This window comes from Panthera uncia, chromosome X (genome assembly GCF_023721935.1).
Source record: "Panthera uncia isolate 11264 chromosome X, Puncia_PCG_1.0, whole genome shotgun sequence".
Classification (NCBI taxonomy): Eukaryota; Metazoa; Chordata; class Mammalia; order Carnivora; family Felidae; genus Panthera; species Panthera uncia.
Window position 1 is genome coordinate 48,118,827 of NC_064817.1, and position 26,209 is coordinate 48,145,035.

Below are 26,209 nucleotides of genomic sequence, written 5' to 3' on the forward strand. Positions count from 1 at the left end.
TCATCATCAGGGAAATACAAATCAAAACCACCATGAGATACCACCTTACACCAGTCAGAATGGCTAAAATTAATATCTCAGGAGACAACAGGTGTTGGCGAGGATGCAGAGAAAGGGGAACACATTTTCACTGTTGGTGGGAATGCAAACTGGTGCAGCCACTCTGGAAAACAGTATGTAGGTTCCTTAAAAAATTGAAAGTAGGACTACCCTATGACCCAACAATTGCACTACTAGGTATTTATCCAAAGGATACAGTAGTGCTGTTTTGAAGGGGCACATTCACCCCCAAGTTTATAGCAGCACTATCACCAACAGCCAAATTATTGGAAAGAGCCCAAATATCCATCAATTGATGAATGAATAAAGAATATATGTGACAGATACACACACACAATGGTATATTACTCGGTGATCAAACTGAATGAAATGTTGCCATTTGAAACCACATGGATGGAACTAGATTGTACTATGCCAAGCGAAGTAAGTCAATCAGAGAAAGACAAATAGATGACTTTACTCATATGTGGAATTTAAGATACAAAACAGATGAACATAAGGGAAGGGAAGCAAAAATAGGATAAAAACAGAGAGGGAGACAAGCTGTAAGAGACACTAAACACAGAGAACAAAGGGTTGCTGAAGGGGTGTTGGGTGGGGGGTTTGGATAAATGGGCAAGGGGCATTAAGAAGGAAACTTGTTGGGATGAGCACTGGGTGTTATATGCAAATGATGAATCACTAACTTCTATTCCTAAAATCATTATTACACTATATGTTAACTAACTTGGATTTAAATTTAAAAAAGAAAAAGTCAAAATAGTCTAGATAAGGTGAAAGTTCCCCTTTGACCACTCATCATCCCAGTTATTTCCACCTTTCTTAAGGAAACTATGGTTATAAATTGTTTTGTATAATCCTTTCTGACCTTTCCCCATGCATTTATGTGCCTATACACATACTCCAGTGAACTCATTGTTCCATGTTAAACTCATGCTAACTCATCCTTTGGTACATACTTTTCAACCTCTTTAGTAGCCTTTCCCTGCAAATGGTTTGGTAGTTCTTAAAGGAGAGGTGCCATAATATCCAGCTCTCTCAGGTCCTGGCATTATGCCTTAGTACCTGTGAAGAGTTCAACAGGGGCTTAAGCAGTGTCACAGAAAGCCAGCCTCTCCCCAGCTCTAGCAGTGTGATGTTTCTGAGAAGAGAATGGGTAAGCAAAATTATCTAAATGTCAGCTCAATATTTTCAAAGATCAAATCTAGCCAGCCAGAGAGGAATAAAACATGAGCCATCCTCCAAGAAAGTGAAGTGTTACTACCAGTCACATTAAATAATAGAATCTCAGAGTTGTGGAATAAGAGTTATAAAGGAAATGGTAGGTCATCCAGTCCATACTACCCTCAGCCCCTTTATCAATACATTAACTCCAGTGACAATGTCCATTGCCGACAATTGCCCAGCCCTCCTGCTTGAACACAACTAATGATGAGATCACTATCTCCTAAGGCAGGCTTTTCCTTTTTCAGATAACTCTAAACATGAGCAGGGCCCTCTAATGTACTTCTGTTTTATGAAAGCCCCAGCCAAAAAACTCAGCAAAAGGGCAAAACACAGACAAAAGAGTGGGATTGTAGGAAATGAACTCTCCTATAACAAAGGTAACTGAAACACCCTTCTGTGCCACAACAAACAATGACAGTAGCTGCAAAGGTGGATGTGGGAAACTGAAATAAACCTAGTGTGTTGTAGGCACAGCTCCCACTTCTTGCACACATATCCTGCCTCTGTTCTGGAGTCTCAATCCCAGCTTCCAGGAGAATCAGGCATGCTTAGAGATCCCTGAACATGCATTCCAGGAAGCATTTTATGTTTCTATCTAGCACAAAGCCAAACAGCATGGCAGGTATAATCAGGCACAGAAACCATTCTTTGTCCCTCAAGGGGAAGAGATTTAATAACTGTCACATGAAAGATCATTATAATAAGGCTGCTAACAAATTGTTCTCCTTTTCAAGCATACACACAATGAGCAATAAGCTTCAACCTGAGCAATGAAAATTTTGTTTATACAACAGACAAAAAAAAGAAAGGAAAGGAAAAGATAAAAGACAAAAACAAGACCCATGTGGATATCCCATCTCAGCATTCATGGTTATCTATTAACATGTTATAATGGACCTAGCTCACTGAACTCCATTCCTTCCTAACAGAGACCATAACATGAGCCAGGCCTCTCTTGCTGGTCATTCTAACACATCCTACTTATTCCCACCTCTACTCCTGTATCATTCTAATGGCTGTCCTTCACCCTCTGCACAAGAAGTCCTTCCCTATCATTTTCTATCATTCTTCTATTGTTCCTGGCTTCTCTGAAAGCTTCGTTCAAGAACAGGATTTTCTTATTTCAAAACTGCCTTGTATGGCAGACACATATACCTTTATTAGTCCTATATCCTAGATGAGACATTCAAGGCCAGAGAGGGCAATGGATGCTTCACACTGAACAGGAAGCAGTCAGGATTGAAGCAAAGTCTGAAGATTCAGGACAATATCAAGAGAGACAATCTATGACAGTGTTGAAGGGTATAGACTTGGGAACATGGGTTCAAATCCTGGCTCTACAACTGCCTTGCTGAGTAATGTAGAATAAGTTACTTAATATCTCTGATACTGTTTCCTCATCTATAAAATATAGAGAATAATATTAATCTACTTTATGGGGCCATTATGAAGATTAAATAAGGTAATACATATGAAACCCTTAGAACAGTCCCTGGCACAGAGTCAAGTATTAGCCGTTATTATTATCCTCCAATTTGACACCATCTGCCCTAGAACCACAAGGCAACATGCTATCTGGGAACAAATTGTTGTCTCTAGCCAGGAAATGGATTTTGGTGGTATTTTTGTAACTGCCTTCATAATTTTCACAAATCTCTCACATTCTAAATGCCATTTCATTGACAGGAAGACTCTAAACAGCCCCTACTAAGGCAGACAGTTTGAATTGGAGATATTGATATCTTTTGCTTGTGACAAACCATCCTAAGGTGAGAGCTCAAGCCAGAATTGGTGTGGGGTACAGGGAAACACTTCATAGACATAAATATGCCTAATCAGCAAAACTAGATGCCTTTGGCAAAGTTGGCAGATGTCAAATCAACATACAAAAGTAAACAGAATTTTTGTAAATTACTAAATATCATCTAGAGAAAAATATGATTTTACAAAGATATTATTTATAATTATAAAACAATATGTAACTGCTAAAAGTAAATCAAAGAAAATATTCATAGGCACTTTGAAGAAAATAAATAAGTTTTTTGAGAGACATTAAAATTGAAATAAATGGAGAGTGAAAACATGCTTTTAGATAGCCTCAATATTATAAAAATATCAATTCTCTTTAGTTTGATTTAGTGACTAAATTTACTCAAACCAAAATCTCAATGGGGATTTTGGAACACATAATAAGCTCATTATAAAAGGTATACAAATAAATTTTAAAAAAAGAATAGCCAAGACATTATTATAGTTATAGCCAAGACTATATTATAGTTATAGTAGAACTATAATAATGAAGATAAGCCAATGGAACCAACTGTAAAGTACCAGAAATTCAAATATATATGAGAACAGGATACAGCAGGATCTAGCACTGCAAATTACTAAGAAAATAAGAGTGTGTTTAATAAATGGAAGAAAATAAAATCAGGTCCCTTTATCACACCATATATAACAAATTACCAAGGGATTAAATACTTAAAATTAAAAACAGAGGTATAAAGGGGCACCTGGGTGGCTCAGTCAGTTAAGTCTCTGACTTCGGCTCAGGTCATGATCTCACGGTTTGTGAGTTTGAGCCCCATGGCAGGCTCTGTGCTGACAGCTCAGAGCCTGGATCCTGCTTCAGATTCTCTCTCTCTGCTCCTCGCATGCTCTCTCTCTCTCTCTCAAAAATAAATATTTTAAAAATTAAAAAAAAACCAGAGCTATAAAAACTTTCAAAAAACAACTTAGAAGAATGACTTTATGGCCTCAGAAAATTTCTTAAGAAACCAAAAAAAAAAAAAAAAGCAAAAACAAGAAGAAGTCAATAAGTTTCATTCCTTTAAGAACTTCTCTCTAAAAAGATAGCATAAATAAAGTAAAAGACAAGCCATAAGCTGGGAGGAAATGTTTGCATAAATTATTAGTCCCCAAAATGTATAAAGAAGGTCTTAAAAATTAAAGAAACACCAACAACACATTAGGAAAAAATGGGAAAAAACTTTAGATACATTTACAGATAAGGAATTATGAATGAATAATAAACCTATGAAAATATGCTCATTTTGTTCAGAAATATTAAAAGTGTAATGTAATACCACAATAAGATGATATTTTACAGCCACCAGATTGGCATGCATTAAAAATTTGACAACAGGGGCGCCTGGGTGGCTTGGTAGGTTAGGCGCCTGACTTTGGCTCAGGTCATGTTCTCACAGTTAGTGGTTCGAGCCCCACGTCAGGCTCTGTACTGACAGCTCAGAACCTGGAGCCTGATTTGGATTCTGTGTCTCCCTCTCTCTGGCCCTCCCCCACTCATGCTCTGTCTCACTCTCTCTCTCTCTCAAAAATAAACATTAAAAAAATTAATGAAATATTAAAAATTAAAAAATTTGACAACAAAAGTGTTCAAAATGTATAGGGGGCAGGAACTAGATGCCTCTGGCAGAAAGCTTATTTAAAGAAACAATAGAGGAAAACTTCCCAAATCTGGGGCACGATATGGACATCCAGGTACTTGAAGCTCAAAGGTCCCTAATCAGGTTCAATCCAAAGAAGACTTTACTCAGAAACATTATAATAAAAATGTCAAAAATTAATGACAAAGAGAAAATCTTGAAAGCAGAAGAGAAAAGGAGCTTTTCATATACAAAAGAACTCCCATAAAGCTATCAATGCATTTCTCAGCAAAAACCTTGCAGGCCAGGAAGGTGGGATGCTTTATTCAAATTACTGAAAGAAAAAGACTGCCAGCCTGGGCACCTGAGTGGCTCAGTCGGTCAAGCATCTGACACTTGACTTTGGTTCATGGGTTTGAGCCCCACATTGGGCTCTGCATTGACAGAGTGGAGCCTGCTTGGGATTCTCTCTCTTCTCCTCCTCTCTCTCCCTCTCCCTTCCTCCCTCTCTCTCTCAAAATAAATTTTAAAAATCACAAATTTATTTTTTAAAAAAGGAAAAGTACTGCCAACCAAGAGTACTTCACCCAGCAAAGCCATCAAAATCAACTGAAAGAGAGATAAAGACATTCTTAAGATAAATAAAAGCTGAAGTTCACCACCACTAGAACTGTATTACAAGGAATGGAGTTCTTCAAGCTGAAAAGAAAGGATGCTGACTAGTAACACAAAATTGTATGAAAGCATAACTCACTGGTAAATGTAAATATATAGTCAAACTAAGAATACTCTAATAGAATTGTATGTAAATCAGTTAACTCTAGTATAAAGAATAAATGACAAAAACATTATAAATAACTATAGCTACAATATTTTGTTAATGGATACACAATATAAAAATATGTAAGAAAGTGTTGAATCACTATATTGTACACCTGAAACTAATATTACACTGTATGTTAATTAAGTGGAATTTAAATAAAAACAGAAAAGATATAAGCAATGATATCAAAAACATAAAATGTGTGTGGAGGGTAAAAGTGTTGAGCTTTTGTATTAGGACAAACTTGTTATTAGCTTAAAGTAGACTATTAAAACTCTTAAGATGTTTTGTGTTAGCCTTATGACAACCATAAAACAAAAATCTATAGTAGATACACAAAAGATAAAGAGGAATCAAAGTATACCAGTATAGAAAATAATCAAATCATAAAGGAAGAGAGCAAGAGAGGAAGAAACAAAGAATCTATAAAACACCCAGAAAACAATGAACAAAATGGCAATAATAAGTACTTACCAATAATTACTTTAAGGAAATTGATTAAAATCTCTAATCAAAAGACACAGAGTGACTGAATGGATATAATACAAGACCCAACTATATGCTGGCTATGGGGTTGACTTAAGCTTTAGGGATATATTTAAGGATTCTTAAATTCTACATATGAGTGAAATCATATGTTTTTTGTCTTCCTTTGATTGACTTATTTCACTTAGCATTATATCCTCTAAGTCCATTCATGTTGGTACAAATGGCAAGATTTCATGATTTTTAAAAATGTTTTTTTATTCTGAGAGAGAGAGAGCACAGGTAGAGGAGGAACAGAAAGACACAGAATCCAAAGCAGGCTCCAGGCTCTGAGCTGTCAGCACAGAGCCCAAGGCGGGGCTTGAACTCACAAACTGCAACATCATGACTTGAGCTAAAGCTGGGCGCTCAATTGACTGAACCACCCAGTAGCCCATAAATTTCATGAATTTTTAATGGCTGAGTAATAATCCATTGTGTGTGTGTGTGTGTGTGTGTGTGTATATATATATATATATATATATATATATATACCACATCTACTTTATCCATTCAGCTATCAATGAACACTTGGGTTGCTTTCATATCTTGACTATTATAAATAATGCTGCAATAAACATAGGAGTTCATATATCTTTGTGAATTAGTGTCTTCATTTTCTTTGGGTAAATATGTGAAAGTGTAATTACTGGATCATATGGTAATTCTATTTTTAACTTTTTGAGGAACCTGAATACTGTTTTCCACAATGGCTGCACCAATTTGCATTCCCACCAACAGTGTACAAGTTTCCTTTTTCTCTACATCCTTGCCAACACTTGTTATTTCTTGTATTTTTGATTTTATGCATTCTGACATGTGTAAAGTAATATCTCATTGTGGTTTTAATTTGCATTTCCATGATGAATAGAGATGTTGAGCATCTTTTCATGTGTTTGTTGGCCATTGGTATGTCTTCTTTGGAAAAATGTCTATTCAGGAATTTAAGAAACAAAACAAATGAACAAAAAAAGAGACAAACAAAAATAGACTATTGAATACAGAGAATGAACTGGTGATTGCCAAAGGGGAAGTGGGTGTGGGGATAGGTAAAATACATAACAGGGATTAAGAATACACTTATCTTGATGAGCACTAAAAATATATAGAATTTTTGAATCATTATATTTTACACCCGAAACTAATAAAATACTGTATGTTAATTATACTTGAGTTAAAAAAATAAAAGAAAAAAAGGATACATCTAGGCTGAAAGTAATGGAAAAACATATTCCATGAATATATAAACCAAAACAGAGTAGGGGTAGTTATAACTATATCAGAAAAAAAAAAAGGTTGATTAGAAGTCAAAAACTGTAATAAGAGACAAGGAAGGTAATTATATAATCATAAAGGGATCAATACATCAAGAGGAATAACAATAGTAAATACATGTGCACCCAAAATTGGAACACTGAAATATAGAAAGCAAATATTAACAGATCTGAAGGGAGAAATAACAACACAATAATAGTAGGGGACTTCAGTATCCCACTTTCAACAATTTATAGATCATACAGGAGAAAATCAATAAGGAAACATTGGACCTAAACTACATTTTTTTAAATAATTTTTAACGTTTATTCACTTTTTGAGAGACAGAGACAGAGTGTGAGCAGGGCAGTGGCAGAGAGAGACACACACACAGAATCCGAAGCAGGCTCCAGACTCTGAGCTGTCAGCCCAGAGCCCGATGCAGGGCTTGAACTCAAGATCATGACCTGAGATCATGAAAATTAAAACATTAATGAGATATCACCTCATACATGTTAGCATAGCTAGTCAAAAAGTCAAAAGATAAGAAATGTTGGTGAGGATGTGGAGAAAAGTGAGCCCTTGTGCACTATAGGTAGGAATGTAAATTGGTACAGCCATCATGGAAAACAGTTTTGAGGTACCTCAAAAAAATTAAAAGTAGAACTATTATATGATCCAGCAACTCCACTTCTGGGCATATATCCAAAGGATATAAAATCACTGTTTCAAAGAGAAATCTGCACTCCCATGTTCATTACAGCTTTATTCACAGTAGCCAAGATAGGGAAACAACATAAATGCCAGTCAATAGATAAATGGAAAAGAAAATTCCACAAAATGGAATACATAAACAAGGGAATAGTACTGTTTATTTTTTATTTTAAATTAACTTTAAAAATTTTTTTAATTATTTTTTTTTTATTTGAGAGGGAGAGAGTGAGCGAGTGGGAGAGAGGAGCAGAGGGAGAGAGAGAGAATCCCAAGCAGGTTCTATGCTCAGTGTGGAGCCCAACATGGGGCTTAATCCCATGACTTTTGAAGCCAAAACCAAGAGTCAGATAACCAACTGAGCCACTGAGGCACCCCAATATATTAAAAAAGTATATACAGGTATTTGCAACAACTTGGTTGCAACTGGAGGATATTAAACTAAGTGAAATAAGCCAGATACAGAAAGATCACTTCATCTTACTTATATATGGAATCTAAAAAAAAGTCAAATTCATAGTAACAGAAAGTACAATGATGGCTATCAGGGAAAAGGGAAGATATCCATCAAATGATACTAACTTTTAGTTATAAGATGAATAAATTCTGGATATCTAATGTATAGCATGTTGACTATAGGTAATAATAATATATTATACACTTGAAATGTTCTGAGAATTAAATTCAGGTGTTCTTACATAAAAAGTAATAGTAATAGTTAACTACAAGAAGTGATGGATATGTTAAGAAGTTTGTGAAAATAATTTCACAATGTATACATATACCAAAATATTAAATTGTATACCTTAAATATATACAAACTTTCTGTCAAAAATAAATAAGTTTTTAAACATTGAAAAAATATTTCAAATCAAGTAAGTACCCTCAAATATTTCAAATACTTTCCATAGTATATATGTTCAATATGTAGGCATTCAAATATCTATTCAAATCTATATTTAATAGTATAATTGTGACCAAAAAAAAAAAAACCATTAGATTTCTCTGAAACAGACTATGCCCCATATTACACCTAAGTCTTCTCCTTTTAATTGGTTTTCATTGGCCTATTGCCTGGTTAGAACTTGATAGAATTTAGGTTTATATTAGTTAAATAGCCACAAAAATAATACTTGTGCCAAATTAAATCACCCAGGATTTATTTCACAAACATTATGTGCAGGGTCTTGTGCTCTTGGGGGAGTAGCAGCAAACAAATAACATGTGTAGACATATACATATTAATTGACTTCCAGGACCTTTAAATGTTCATTTTATCTGTATTTCCTTTGATTTGCAGTCTGTTTGGGATAAAAGAAAGATAAGGGTTCTAGTTAAACTATCCAGATATGGAAGTACAAAACCCTGCCCTCTCTGATTTCAGGATGAAAGCCGCACTAAGGGAGGATGCTGAAATCAAGCTGACCTGAGTTATTCATCTTCCAGAAAGTTCACAATATTTGACAGACATTCAGAAAACCTATTTCGGCATAGTGACCTGGAAAAACACTGGCTTTGAAATCAGAACTGTTATCTTGTCTAGGCCATGCCATTTATTACTATACTGGCAGGGTCTCACTATCTCATCCTGCAGAACTCTACCACTGTCCCAAATCTGGCCTGCTCCTTGTTTAGGGTTCTGCCTTGTATTTCTAACTCCTTGTAGTCCCTATCCAGGCTAAGGTATTCTCCTGTGGCTACTCCAGTCATATGCCTCTCCCTGACCTCAGCTCCTACTAAACAATATTCCTTCCCTAACTATCGTCTACCTTCCAACTGCAGACCTGTGTACAAAATACTATGGAGCCCAGGGACTGCGATGAGGGAGGAATGAGGAATGACTGCTAATGGGTATGGGTTTCTTTTAGGAGTGATTAAAAAGTTCTGGAACTAGATGGTGGTGATAGTTGTAAAACATCATAAATGCACTGAGTTCTATACTTTAAAAGACCCAAAATAGTAAATTTTATGTTATGTGTATTTTACCTTAATGAAAAATAATATATAGATTATGAGCTGGAGAAAACTGAGGCCTTCCAAGAGAAATGATTTGGCCAAGGTCACAGAGCTTAGGTAAGACATTTCCCTTCTGCATAAGTTCTCATATCTATCAGACTTCTGTAGGATGGGCTCCAGGTCTAAATTATGTCTGTACAGGGGCACCTGGCTGGCTCAATTGGTTAAGCGTCTGACTTCAGCTCAGGTCATGATCTCATGGTTTGTGGGTTTGAGCCCCACATTGGGCTCTGTGCTGACAGCTCGGAGCCTGGAGCCTGCTTCAGATTCTGTTTCTCCCTCTCTCTTTGCCCCATCCCATTTGTTCAGTCTCTCTCAAAAATAAACATTTTTAAAAAATTTAAATAAAGTACATTTGTACCTCTTCAGTAACAACTTGAGGATCATCTGTTGGATGAACAGATTTATTCTACATACGAGGAAACCATTACTGATTCACTGCACACTGCCTGTGTCTGGATTCCTGGTCACCTGCTTAATTGAAGCACAGCCAGCAATTCGATGTTAGACGCACTAATACCAACCATTTGCCATGGCAGCGAAGCTACCTTATCTTCTGTCTACTGACACTGCACTCTACCTACTGGGTTGGACTTTCCCCAAACATGTGCAGTTGGAAGGGTCCTCACTCATCCCGTGCCCTCAGCCCACTCTAATCCATATGGAAAGGTAAACTTCTAAGATCTGGCCTCAGTTCAAGTTTATCTGGCTATATTGCAGCTTCAGGGCTACTGCTGGCCTTGTCTGATTTGTAACACCATTATTAAATGTGTTACTTAACAGTAACTTATACTTGCCTAATATATAACTGAATGAGGGCATGAGTCCACCCCACATATGACCCTCAATCTCAAGCCCCACTGAGTCAATAACCTCACTACCTTAATAAGCTTATCAAACAGCTAAAAAGCTGGACAAATTGGCAGAATTTACAGGTCTATTACAACAGCTCTGTTCCCCCAATACATCTTACAAAAGATATTTTTCCAATTCATTTCTGACTGCAATGTAAAACAGTGTTCTAAAATTTATGCAGTCATAAATGAGGGCTAACTGCTTATGTATAGCCCCAGTAAAATTATGCCTGTTGGTAGAAGCCAGAGCAGCCAAGAAACTACACCATTCAATTATATATTCAGCAGACTCATTACTTATAACGCCATTTCTATTAATTTTGTGAGGCTGGCAGTATCAGCATCTCTGAGCTTCCCTGCAGCCCATGTCTTCATACAAGTGACTAAGTGGAGGAACAGAAGATTTACTGGTCAAATGGCCTCCATCTAGCTACATACAGAGGCCTGGAGAACAGGTGAGGCTTAGTAGACTTCATCTCAGACTTAAGATGTCTGAAGAACTACAGAGTAGAGGGTCAGTGCATTCTGAGGAGGGTGTGGGGGCGGGGTAAAATAAGGACATTACTTCCACTATTAACATTGAAAATTTGCTACTAGTGGTATCATTATTATTGCTTTCTATATGTCAGAACCTACTATCAGTAATTTAAAAGAAATATGCAAAAGGCATAGTTCTGTTTAGTCCTCACAACAAATTAATGAGGTAGGTACTATTACCTCATCAAATTAAAGATGAGGTCACTGAAGCAAAGAAAATACAAGTGATCTGCCCATTGTTATACTGCTAATAAATAGGAAGGCTACTATTCTAATCCAGATTTTATCTACAGAGATACTGCCTTAGCCACTTACACCATTTCCATGAGTAGAAGTTCCAGAAAGACAGATTTCAGTTCAACATAAGGACAAACTCTCTCAGAGTTGTCTTCACCTACAATCAGTGGTCTGAAAAGATAGGGAGCCACTTGTTAATGGAGGCATAAAAGCAGTGACTGGATGAACACTTAGGAGGTAGGAACATTCTGGAGGCGTTCAAACAGCGACAAGGAAGCTGAATTAGATGACTTTTCATTAACTTTTTACTTAAATTCTAGTTAGCTAACAAACAGTGTAATATTAGTTTCAAGTGCACAATATAGTGATTCCATACTTACATACAACACTCTATGCTCATCACAAGTGCTCTCCTTAATGCCCATCACCTATTTAACCCATCCCCCCACCCACCTCCCCTCAGGTAACCATGAGGTTGTTTTCTATGGCTAAGAATCTGATTCTTGGTTTGTCTCTTTTCCCTCCCCTTGCTCATTTGTTTAGTTTCTTAAATTCCACATGTGAGTGAAATCTTATTGTATTTGTCTTTCTCTGATTTATTTCACTTAGCATAATATTCACTAGTTCTATCCATGTCCTTGCAAATGGCAAGATCTCATTCTTTTCTATGGCTGAGTAATATTCCATTGTGTGTGTGTGTGTGTGTGTGTGTGTGTGTTCTTTATCCATTCATCAGTCAATGGACACTTTGGCTATTTCCATAGTTTGGCTACTGTAGATAATGCTGCTATAAACATTGGGGAGCATATATCCCTTTGAATTAGTATTTTTTTTATTCTTTGGGTAAATGCCTAGTAGTACAATTGCTGTAATATAGGGTAGTTATATTTTTAACTTGTAGAGGAACCTCTACACTGCTTTCCAGAGTGGCTGCACCTGAGTTTGCATTCCCACAAACAATGCAAGAGGGTTCCCTTTTCTCCACATCCTCACCAATACCTGTTGTTTCTTGTGTTGTTGATTTTACCCACTCTGAGAGGTGTGAGGTGATATCTCATTGTAATTTTGATTTCCATTTCTCTGATGATCAGTGATGCTGAGAAAATGTTCATATGTTTGTTGACCATCTGGATGTCTTCTTTGGAAAAATGTCTAATCATGTCTTCTCACTTTTTAATTAGGTAATTTGTTTTTGGAGGGTGCCTGGATGGTTCAATCAGTTAAGTGTCCAACTCTTGATTTTGGCTTATATCAGGATCTCACAGTCGTGAGATCAAGCCCCATGTTGGGCTCCATGCTGAGCATGGAGCCTGCTTGAGATTCTTTCTCCCTCTCTCTCTGCCCCTCCCCTGACCGTGTGTTTCTCTGATCATGTGGTGGAAGGGAAGGAGAGGCAGGAGAGTTTGATCTGCTAAATGTTATCTTCAACTACTTTTTAACAAAGAACTCTGGCCAGGTTCTCAGAAGTTCAGGGCTATTTGGTTGTAACTCCTGCCTAGAGGCTATGGGATGCACTATATGACATTCAATGTTGCTTTAAATTTGGGAGATTCTAAGAGAGACCTACAGTGTGACCTACTTGAATTTGGAGGAAATCACATGGGTCAGGCAACAGTCAGATTTAGGGTTTTCTCTGAGCTGAAGGTGGCTCCATATTTTAAAAAATCCTCTTCCAATTAGCCAAAGGATGTAGTAAATGATCTCATCCAAAGCATGTGCACAGTGAGAACCCATTAAGATAGATCATGTAAATGCTAATAATGCCATTTTAAATTCTGCTATGGAGGAGATAAATTTCTGTAAACTAGAGAGAAAGGCCCTTCCTACTAATGTCAGCCTCAACTCACATATTCTGTAATGAGTCACCTCTAGGTCCACAAACAAGAAACTTCTATGTAGATGATTAAGGCTAAAGGCCTATATCCATTTGAAGCTTGAGTGGATAAACAATGGCTGGCATATATTAAGTCATCACAAGAAAGCAAAACAGTGTTGCCACTGAATGGAGGTAGGTCCTCAAGTGTTAACAGTCTTGTTAGCAGCCCAAGCATATCCTTTCCTGATATTCTACAGCCCAGAAAGCACAGGATTAAGATTCAAGCGGGGAATAACATTGCTAAAAATTATAGATTAGGATGTACAAAACTCAGTCCCTCCACTGAAACAATCAGCTTGCAAATACTGATAGAACCAACTTTTTCAAAATTCTAGAATCTGATCCAAAGCTTACTGCAATCAGGGATTTCTTAATGCAAAAAGAGGATGCTAAAATGTGTTAGAGAATGTTGAGGCATTTTTGTTCATTTGTCTACTACCCCCTTTTCTCCAGCAGCTGAGAGGCATTCCCACAAGTTTGCATTCCCAAGTTTGCATTCCCACAAACAATGCAAGAGGGTTCCCTTTTCCTCATGCAACTTGCTGGTGCCAGGCTAATGATATTGTTCATAAAATACTGTGGCTGTGTATTTTGACCTGTTTGGCACTTAGGGACAGGCACAGAGAACAGTCAAAAACAAAACAAAAAAACAACTTTGTTTTGTACCCCTACTCCCTTGGGCTAAAGTGGCTTCCCAGGCAGTGACTGCTTCTGTTAAAATTTTTAAAGATATACATTGCCTATGATCACTTACAGTAAGGCGTGGAAGAAGGGGAAAGTAGAAAACAGACCCAACAGCACAGGAAGGAAGAGACTGAGGAAGAAATTCCTTGGGAGAATAAGGACTCAGAAGGCCACTGCACACACTGAAGAAGTAAGGGTACAACATACATGACTTAGAATAGATTCATGCTCAGAAAAATCCTGAAAGAATTACAGGCTTACACTTTTGGAGGAGTGGGTTACATGAGAGTAGTAGAGCAGTAAAAGAAAACTAAGACAAAACTGTGAGCAGCACAGAGTAGTGTTGAAGAAGTGCCCCAGCTCAGAGCCAAGCTGCAAAGAGCAGGAGAATAACGTTTTTTGTTTGTTCGTTTGTTTGTTTTTCTTGACTTCAGTACTTAAATAATTCTCTGTCAGGTGACTGGCAGACCAATAAGATAACATAACAGAGATTTTAGTCACCACACATGACAAGGAATACAGTCTTTGCATGCACGCACACACACACACACACACACACACACACACACAAACTTTGGAAAAGTCGCAAAACAAACAGACCACAGCCCTCAACAATCAACTACAGCTAATCCTGAGGAAGGTGAAGGATCTGATTTCTAGAGTTATGACACTAAAATGTTCAAAATTTCCAGTTTCAATGAAAAACTTACAAGGCATACAAAGAAACAGGAAATTATGGCCCATTCACAGGGAAAGAAATGAACAGAAATCATACCTGAAGAAGCCCAGACATTATAATTACTAGACAAAGACTAACTGTCTTAAGATTCAGGAGGTCTACATTCAAGTGCTGGTTTTGTCACTAATTCACTACATAAGTTGAGCAAGTCACTTGCATTTTCTGGATTTATGTCTCCTCAGAATTTATACAATCAGGAGGTCGGGCTGATCAGTGGTCACAAGCTGAGACTTGGAGAACCAATTTAGCCCACAGATGTGTTCTGTTTGTCCCTCACAGTATTTCTTTTTTTAAAAAAGTGAATTACTGATCAACACTTAAAGTATGGAGGTTTTTACATAAAATCCAATTTCTGGCTTTTCTTGAAAAAAAAAAAACAGAAAATCTCAGCCCACTGGATTTTCCTCCTTCCTACACCCTACCCCATCAATGAGAACCATCAAAATCACTTTTTTTCACTTTAAATTTCATATAGATTTTCAACTGGACACATACCCCAACTTACCCTAGTCTCAGATTGCTTTACTCATGTAAGTTACTGATATGGACCCCATAAAAATCTAAGTTGGCTGCTGCTGGAAAAGATGAGTGTTTCCAATTCTAAATCTACTATGAGTCTAGGGTTTCATACATGTGAAAATCTTCCCCAGAATGCAGCCAAAAAGAGATTCTACGTAATTAAAAGCCAAGAAACACTCTGAAACAGTGAGCTTCCCTATAAACAGGAGACAGTTACTGTGACATCTAATCTGTACAATTGCAAGGAATAACAGTAATGACCTGTTTAGCTCATCCTTTCAATCCCTTGCCTCAAGCTAGGCCAGAAACCAGAGAAATCTAGAATTTGAAGAAACAAGGAAAATACATGCTGATGATATCTGAACAGGCTCTTTACTTTCTGACCAAACCTATGCTTTGTCACACAGGCTTCACCTACTACCACAAATAAGATGTGTCCTGTACACATCTTGCCCTCAAGTGGGCAGTAGGTCCTCCCCAGGCCATGACCCAGAGTCAGAAACAAAGCCCCTTTTTACATGGAGACAAACAAAATGAGAGCCAGAATGATTTGGAGTTAGGGCTCAGCATGTAAAAGGAGGCCCACTAGAGGGGTGGGATTTGCTACTTCTAGGTACAATCATATCTCAGCAGTCTGCTCTCAGCTCCCAGGGGGGAAATCAGCCCAGGAAAGCAGCTGAAGATGTCAATAGCTACATATGGGGACTGATGTTCAGAAAGCTGTAATTTACTTAACCTAATTGCTGGCAAGGTACATCAACTCCTGCATTGTTTTTGTAAAGCCATATCCCAAGTTCAGAAGGGAGAAAATCTGATAACACACACAGACACACACACACAAACACACATACAGAATAAAATTCTGAAAAACAGGAAATTCAAATATTTGGCTGGGTAGAAGGCACATATACCTAGCAATTTATAAAGCAGCCAAAATGGTATCAAACTTCCTAATTACAGGTAACCAAGATACCACAGGTTACAGAATATTTTCATAATACTCAATTATCCCCATTTTACAGGGAGGAAAACTGAGTTTCAAAGATGTACAGAAAGCTGCTCAAGCTGCACATCTAACAGCACAAATGATGCAAGAATCTGGGTTGCTTACAAAAGCAAAAATAAACTTTCTCACAATAGAAAGTTTCTGCACAGCGAAGGAAACAATCAACAAAACTAAAGGGTAGTCTACAGAATGGTTGGAGATACTTGCAAATGATGTATCTGATAAAGCATTAGTATCCAAAATATATAAAGAACTTATAAAACTCGACACCCAAAAAAACACAAATAATTCAGTTAAAAATGAGCAGAAGACATGAATAGACATTTTCCAAAGAAGACAAATAGATGGCCTACAGACACAAGAAAAGATGCTCAACATCACTCATTATCAGGGAAATGGAAATCAAAACTACAGTGAATATCATCTCACACCTGTCAGAATGGCTAAAATTAACAACACAGGAAACCATGGGTGTTGGTGAGAATCTGGAGAAAGGGGAACCCTGTTACACTGTTGATGGGGATGCAAACTGGTGCAGACACTCTGGAAAACAGTATGTAGGTTTCTCAAAAAGTTAAACATAGAACTACCCCATGATCCAGCAATTGCACTCCTAGGAATTTACCCAAAGGATACCAAAATATTGAGTTGAAGGGATACATGCACCCTGATGTTTACAACAGCATTATCAACAATAGCCAAACTATGGAAACAGCTCAAATGCCCATTGACTGATGAGTGGATAAAGAAGATGTGGTACACAGACACACACACACACACACACACACACACACACAGACACACACACTGGAATACTATTCAGCCATAAAAAGGAATGAAATCCTGCCATTTACAATGATGTGGATGGAGCTAGAGAAATAATGCTATGTGAAATAAATCAGTCAGAGAAAGACAAATACCATATGATTTCACTCATATTTGGAATTTAAGAAATAAAACAAATGAACATGGGTCGGGGAGAGAGAGAGACAAACCAAGAAATAGACTCTAAACTATTGAGAACAAATTGGTGGTTACTGGAGGGGAGGTGGTGGCAGGAGGCGTGGCAGGTTGGGGGGATGAGTTAAATAGGTGATGGTATTAAGGAAGGCACTTGTGATGAGCACCAGAAGTGATTAATCACTAAATTCTACACCTGAAGCTAATACTGCATTGTATGTTAACTAGCTGGAATTTAACTAAAAACTTGGAAACTAAAAGAATTTGCATTCCTTAGACTCCACACTGGATTTTAACTTAATAAAAAGTAAGGCTAGCTTGGACAGAACTACCCTAAGAACCCTTGATTATCTATCCTAGGACTGGGGTGCTCATGCAACAATGGGACTTCCAGGTAGGGAATGGGGATGCCCCACTACATCAGTGACCAAGTTGGTTCAATGATCCACAAAGGTGTCCAGTTGGTATGGAGTTCAGTGGAAAGTTTTTTCCCTCCTAATATACTTTCATGTTATGTGCCAAACAACCTAGGGATGATGTTTTCAAGGAGTTACTGAATCTCAGGTCAAGGTGAGTCTGGATAAAGCAGGTCACTGTCCTATAACATGAAGGTACAGTATCCCAGAAAGTCACCCATGTACCTACCAACTACATCAGCACTAATAAAGATTCATAGTTCAATGTGATTTCCTTCTATGTCCTACCTATACATGTAAGAGTTTGAATAAATTCTAGAAGGTGCTTCAGAAATAAAGGAGAAAATAAAAGCCCATGATCATATACCAAATGGTTGAGAGATCCATGACTAGGACTCAGGTATATCATTTCTTAATATAGCTAGTACCATTTCCATAATACCATTCTAACCTCAACCAAAATCAATGTAGAATAATGGAGACAGCAATTTTATTTTAAAATATCTACTACTAGAAAATATCTACTAGATAAGAGTCTATACAACCTCCATCATTCAATCCCTTGAGTATCACAAAATCCCACCAGAAATGTAAACCTAAACATAAATTCTAATAAAGGAGAATTGAAAGAGATAATATTCATAACATTCATGAAACAGCCTGACCCCGTTTCTTTTTACTTATAACACCACAACAGCTGGCCCCTAGGGTTCCATGTACTCCCAAGTAGAGGTGTGAAAAGTTCAACTATTATTAAAACAAAAAGGTTCACAATGATCAAATGCTCATTCTGAATACAATCTGAGGCAACATGTAATGCGATCTTAATTTCTCAAAGAATAAATATTAGTATAGTAGATAGAATATTGGATCTCTAAATTATGATTTGGACCCTGTCATTAACGGCCCTAGTCTGTTATCACAGTCCTCAGTCTAGACTTGTGCTAATACAGTAGCAACTAGCCACATGTGGCTAATGAACACCTGAAATGTGACTAATATAAATGAAGATATACTGCCATTATAGAATACACACCAAATTTCAGTAGAAAAATATATTATTAACAATTTTCATAGTGATAATATATATTATGTGATAATATTTTGGATACATTGGGTTAAGAAAATATATTAAAATTAATTCCACCTGTATTTTTGTATTTTTTTTCTTTTTTTACTGTGGCTACTAGAAAAATTTAATTATATTTGTGGCTTGAATTTGTGATTCATGTGGCTCACATTTGTGGCTAACATTATATTTCTTTTTTATTTATTAAATTTTAGTTAACATACAATATAATATTAGTTTCAGAAGTAGAATTTAGTGATTCATCAGTTACATACAACACTATTCTGGTATAGAGCAGTGGTTCTCAACATCAAAGATTCTGATTTAACTAGCCTGGAGCCTGAGTTTTGATGTTTAAAAAAAAAACATTTTGATGGTTTTTTTTTCACCCATGTGATTTATTTCATCATGCAGCCAGGGCAGAAAACCCTAGGCTAGACTCTGTCATGCATGCCTGAGCCAGTCAGTGGTCTTCTCAAAAGTAAGCTTCAGCTGCTGGGAATGTGTGCTTCTCCTGGTCTTGGAAGCAGAAGCATAAATGCCAGTTCACTGATATGCTAAAGCTTGGCTCTGCCATTTGCCTCCCTGAATCACTCTGCCCCATCCATTTATTTACTGTTTATTATAAAAATGACATTTCACAGAAAGTCAAATACATTTGAATTGGGGTAACACTGGGGTACAGTTTAATCCTTCCTTTAAAGAAAGGTCTGTCAGCACAAGACACACAAGCTGTTTCTTTACAGGACCACACACTAATCCTAAAGACCCATGGTTACTGATGTTTTCTTTCTGATTACCCCTGGGACCAATTCATCAAGCAGCAAGGCTAAGCTGGAACAGAGATGACACTTGAAGACTGATGGAAGATGCCACATACATAGAAGAAAAAGGATTGGATATTTCATTAGGAGATTTTCAGGACAGAAGAGGATGAAAGCTCATTTTGTCTACCTCTCTGCTTCTGAGTACTGACCTCACCTAAATAATTCCAACCAGATAACAGTGTTTCCTAGGTTTACAGCCCTCCAAGAAAGGAGGCCTTTTTTAACCACTAAGGCCAGCCTTGATACATAGACCTTTTGGAGCTAATAACGTGGTGGGGTGATAATGAGGAGGATAATACTGGTGATAAATCAAGTTACCATTTGCCAGTTACCCACCATGTGCCAAGCACTGTGCTAAACACTTTAGACCTTTATGTGATCTCATTTAATCCTCATAAAATTCTGTTATCCTTATTTTTCAGATGAGGAAATCAAGGTTCAGGGAGCTGAAGTCTTTCCAAAAGCCATGGAGTTGGGAGTTAGTAAAGCTGAAATTGCATTGTGGGTTATCTGACTCCAAATGTCCTGCTCCTTCCCTCATGTCACAATGTCATGATAATCCTGATGCCCTTCGTCTTCCAGGAGCCCAAGCCACTCTGATATTTTGTTTGGCATCAGGTATCTTACAGAAGAAACTAACAAAATGTGATAGGCTGTGGTAGGGATGATCATAAGACATCCTAACGTAGCTTTCATATTTGTACTGCCACAAAGTCATTTCACTGTGATCTCTACTGGCATGAAAGAACTGTCAACACCATTTTGTGGATGGGGGTTGGGGGAATCAGAGCCCACAATTACCAGCAAAAAAACAAAAACATATTCTAGCTCATAACTCTAAGGAAGGCCAAAAGCTGAGACATCAGGCCAGTGCTCTTCCCCCATAGCATTCTGCTAATTGATAACCCAGAGGAAGCAGAAACTGCTAAGGAAACCTTTCTCAAGAGCCCCTTCTATTAAGGGCCAGGTTCTTCATGGCACAATGTCAAAAGGGCCAAGACCTTAAAAGCCCCATCAAGGTGACTGCTTCCCACCCTGAACACATCTTAAATCCCAGTCACCTCACTCAAAGTAAGATATGCAATCAGTAAATTCTAGCCCCTGAGAGGGTAGAGAGCCCACACTCTTACATTAATAGCTGAAGACAACACACAGGGGTGTTCACACTTTCCTAAATAAGAGAAAGAAGCAAAGGAGGCAGAGAGGAGTGAGGAGGGGAGGAGGAAGGAAGGGAGAGATCTATAAAACGAAAGAAAAGGGGAGACAAGGAAAATAGTGAAATCAGAAAAGAAGAGATATAAGAAAGGCAAAAGTTCACAGCAATATAAAGTTAAGAGTCTTCAAAAACCATCAAGGCCAAAAGGGAAGTGATTTGTACAAAGTGATTTGTACTTAGGAGACAGGAAGCATGAGGCAGAATATGGGAATTGTTAAAATAAATAAGGGATAAAAAGAAAAGACTCAAAATTAGAAGGGAAAAGATTAAAGGAGGCTCAAGTCCTCAGTAAAAAAAAAAAAAAAAAAAAAAAGGAAAAATTGTGAGAGGAGCCACCAGGAGAGAAATGAACAGGAGAAAAGAGGCTGGTGAAAGGGGAGCCAGGGGCAGGTAGCCAAGGAGACAAGAGAGGGGAGTGAAGGCTGACTGACACTCACCCTCACAAAGCTGGCAGGAAACCATCCCTCCTCATCGTCGATCTGGCCCCACCACCAATCCTTGTTGGAAGCATCCAAGACTTTGATGACGTCGCCAGCTTTAAATGCCAACTCCCGGTTGGCCATGGTGACGTGATCCCATACTGCCTCAGCACTAACGATGGAATCTCCAGTGATCAGCTTAGGAGACAAAATGAGAATGTGTTCAGTCCACACAGCTGGCTACCTTACTTGCCCTTTACCCCACCCACAGAACTCTACTAGTTATGGAAAAACTGACATACTAGTGGTGAAGGGTTGGGGAGAGGGAGATGGCACTGGGAAGCACAAGCTCCACTGGACCACAAGACAAACAATACTTGTCAACTTTCCATTAGCCAGTGGATGGAATGACCCAGAATGTGAATATGAACTACATAAGCCTTATGCTTTTATCCCTACTCATTAGATCCTTCCCCAGAAAAGAAAGAAAGTTCCAGTGCATCTTCTCTTGGTGCTTAAAGGCAGCCCTGGGTCTGGAATGGGTGAAGAGGTTAAAATCAAAGGTTAAAATGAAGATCAAACATATTTGTTCTAGATTCTCTGTATTCCTCCCTGTTTCGTCCTCCTTCTTGGAACTGACCAATTGAGAGTTGGTGGTACATTATTTAACACCACTATAACCCACCCCCAAGGGGTTACACATCATGGCATTCCTCACACACAATGGACTCCAGTCCTGCAGCCTCCTGTTCTCACCCACACATGATGCCATCCAGAGAGGTCATGGGTGTGAAAGAATATGGCTTCCTGTGATGCCTTGCTTCCATAAAACTCAACCTTGGCATAAATTCATTCAGTGATTTGTACCACCACCCTATGAGATACGTAGGGGGTCTAGGTTGAATCCTGCATTTGACAGATGGCAAAACTGAGTCACAAGGAAGCTAAGGAGTGAACTTAGGATCACACAGCAAGACAGGGGCTGTGCAAAGACCTTAACCCTGGTCATTAAAGTATATGACCAGTAGGACTGCGATCCACACAGTAACAGGAAGACATCTATCCCAGTTCCACACCCCTCCCCCCCCACACACATTCACAACACTCATCTAAGCACAGTGATGAGGATGGGGGTGAGAAAAGAGTCTGCCTCTCTCTGGCTGCCATCCTGACCCCTATGTTGTTTGTTACCCTTTTTACCCAGCTGTTTACAGCCTATATGGGCCATCAATCTTCCTGGCATTTGGAGAAACAGATTCTAGAATAGAGAACATATGTCCTGTCAAGGCAAGGGATTCAAGAATTCTCTCTCTAGCACTAAATTTCTGAATATGTTCTCTATATGTTAACTTTTCCATCAATCTGTTTTGAGGAAGGACTGATTCTCTAAGGTAATTGTGGCTCCACAAGCCCAAAGACAAAACGGTTCAAAAATAACAGAGACAGAATATAGAATATGCATCCTCTCACATAGGTCTGTCTTTCAATATGCCAACTAGAGAATAACCCCATGGTCATGAAATTAGCACATAACACATTGCATACACATGAAAACATATCCAATAACTGATCTTTTGACTTAGTTAAGGCATTCTGTTGGTCAGGTACAGCATGGGGGGCTCCTGATCATGGATGCAAGAGAGATTTCCAGTAGGACTTTTTATAACACTACCTTTCAAGTGTTTCATGCTTTACAGTTTACAATGTATTTTCACATCTACTGTATCACTTGATCCTCACTGAATGAGCAAGGTGTCACTATTACCCATATTTTAAAGATAAGGAAACTGAGGCTATGATAGGTAACCTGTGCTTTGGTCAATCATACAAGTTGATAATAATGGAGCCTGGCCTTCTGACTGCATATGCTCTAATGCCCATCATACCATACTACCAATGTCTACTCATTAGCTATACTGAACTCATAAAATTCCATCCATAATATCTCAAACCATATAACTCCTATTCTTAAAGAATCCCAAAGAAGGAGATATGGACAGCTACCTTTAAGTGACTAGTTCCCCTTCCTATGAGAAGATTTATTTTTATGTTGAACCTGTTTTCTTCCAATTGCACTGAAAGTCAATTTCTTCTTGTTCTGACTTCAGTGGAGAAGAATTGCTGGTCACTTGCCTCAATAGAATAAATCTTCATAAAGAAATTTCCCCTCTCCTGCCAAAGATAGTTTCCAACTGGGTGTTGCGAGGGCTCAATAAGCACATACAGCCCTAAATCACAGCATGAAGACTTGTAGCTTAAGGCTATATCCTTGGCTTTTTACCAAAGGTCAAGAGTATCTTGGCATCAATTACCAATCCTTTGCTCAGGACACTATCTATGATGCTGTCTTAGGTACCCTAGGCCCAGGTCTGGCTGATTCCACTGCCTGTATTCTTTCTACAGTCATCTTTCCAACCTTATGCTTGGCTCTTCCCAGCAGCAGTTGGCTCACTCTTGTCCCCAATTAGTCCAGCTGACCTGCCTAGGCCCTCAGATCAGAGATCCCAGCTATACTCTGGACAAGGTCAATATAGGATCCAGGGTCCATAAACAAACTGTAAGTCTGTTGTCAGGGCCTACTTGGAATCAAAGGCAGTCAGAACTGGAAACCATTTCAAGGATCATCAATGTTGAGCCCTCATTTTATAGATCAGGTATAATACAACAGGAGTAATTTGCCTACAGTCAGCAGATGGCCAGCCTCCTAGACCATTTTTTTTCCCAAAGTAACACCATAGATAGAGAAGGTAGAAAAGAACACCTGGATTTAAGACCTTGCTCTACTACTTGCTAAAGGTGTGATGATAATGATAGTGATGATGACGACAATGATGATAATATTAGATAATATAGAGTACTTGCTATATGTTAGGCACTATTCTAAGTACTTTACACACATTAATTCATTGAAGCTTCACAACAGCCCTATGAGGAAATACTATTATTATTCCTATCTTACAGGTGAGGAAACTGAAGTTCAGAGAGGTTAAATAACTTTCCTAAATTTATACAGCTGATAAGTATTGAAGACATAATTCAAATGCAGCTACAATTTGGCTCCAGTGTCTGCTCTTATAAGCTATCGTGCCATTGGGTGGGTTGGTTATACTGTTAAAAATGTATAATTCTATATTCCCACCTGCTTCATGAATTACAACATACTGAACCAAGAGTTGATGGATGTGTGTGCAGACATGAAAGGAAGACTAATCCAGAAGGGGTTGGTAGCTGCATGGGGCTCCTGTGCTTTCCAGTCACAAATATAAGCAGGTATAAGGGGGACGCTACTCCCCCATCCTCTGAGTTGTTTTAAAAGTGAACTAAATTTGGGCTGGAAATTGGTTTCACATCCTCCTTTTGTGTACAGGATTGACTTAAATTGCTACATTTTTTAAATAAATATGCACTTTGCTCACCCATTTTCCATACAACACTCATTCAGTGAGCTTCCACCATTGTCTTCTTATTGTGATTCAGGCCTAGTCCTTACATGAAGATCAAAGGCCCTTCAGGCACCAACACTGAATGCCCTTCAAGCAGTATGCAAAATGGTTAAGGGCAAGCAAACCTAGCTTCAAATCTGGCTTTCCTACTTTAGAAAGTATCAGTGACTTCTAGACTTGAAACACCACCCCCACCCCCAAATCAACTTTGACTTCTTCCTTTTCTTCAAACTAGATTTAAGATCCTTCAAACAGTACTCCATCCTACCTTTCTAGCTGTCCTTCTCCAACTCTCCCACCCCCTCTTAACAGCCTTTCCAAATTCTACTGCCTGTTTGCCATCAAATTCCCCATAGTTTTTAACTATGGGAGATGAGGAATAGAAGAGTCAGAGAAACAAACCAAAATGGAACTTTCAGCATGTAATTAGGATACCAAGGAGCACAATATCACAAAAGCCAAGGAGAACAGTTTCATGATATACAACTTTTGTAATCAATTTCTTCATATATAAAATGGGGATAATAATATCTGCCTCACAGGCAGGGTAGTAGAGAGGGCAAACTGAGTACTGTATGTACAGTGCCTACTGCAGTACTTGGTACATGTTGGCCTAGTACAAGACTTCAGAGGAAGGGAGGAACATATGTGGCTGTTAGGCTCTAGAGTAATTTTGTGGGACACTGAAAATAGGCCTTAAAGAATGGGTAGGATTGTAACATATTGAAGAGTGATCAGGAAAGGCATCTGAGGCAAAGGAATTAGGAATGAGACTACATAAAGTCTCAGAGGTGAAAACTATGGGGAATTTGATGGCAAACAGGTAGTGGAATTTGGAGAGGGCTGGGAAGAGGGGGTTGGGGGAGTTGGGGAAGGACAGCTGGAAAGGTAGTATGGAGTCCTGTTTGAAGGCTCTTAAATCTAGTTTGAGGAAAAGGAAGAAATCAAAGTAGATTTGGGGGTGGGGGTGGTGTTTCAAGTCAAAGTGTCATGAGAGTAAGTTACATGAGGAAATGCTGGTTTGGGAGGGGGAAAAAGAGATGACAAATTTTCTCTCCAATGTGTTGAATATGGGGGGCCAGCAAGATATGCAGGTAGATTTCAAGTTCAAGAGATATCAGGAGAGATAGTTATATAGGTTTTGGAGTCAATGGCTCAGAAATTGTGGAAACCAAGGAAGTTTTCCCTGGAAGAAAGTGCTAAGAAAGAAGATCAGAAACCTCAGGAAACAGCAACAATGGGAGGTGAGGAAGAGAAGAAGAGCCAGAGAAACAAATGAAGCTTTCATTACCTAATGAGAATACCAAGGAGTGTAATCTTGCAAAAGCCAAGGCCAAGAGTTTTAAGTAGCAGATGATAAAATTATCAAATGGTACAGAGCAATAAAATGAAGAAAGCCAATAAA

At 38.3% G+C, this 26,209-nt stretch overlaps 1 protein-coding gene across 1 annotated transcript in view; it reads right to left on the reverse strand.

Moving 5' to 3' along the window:
• The window catches only part of ARHGEF9 (Cdc42 guanine nucleotide exchange factor 9), a 202,813-nt gene that overhangs the window by 118,775 nt on the left and 57,829 nt on the right, over positions 1 to 26,209 (reverse strand). Inside the window, exon 2 of the mRNA XM_049643252.1 lies at positions 21,380 to 21,559. Within this exon, the coding sequence (XP_049499209.1) occupies positions 21,380 to 21,559 (180 nt within the window). The remainder of the gene's footprint in view (positions 1 to 21,379; positions 21,560 to 26,209) is intronic.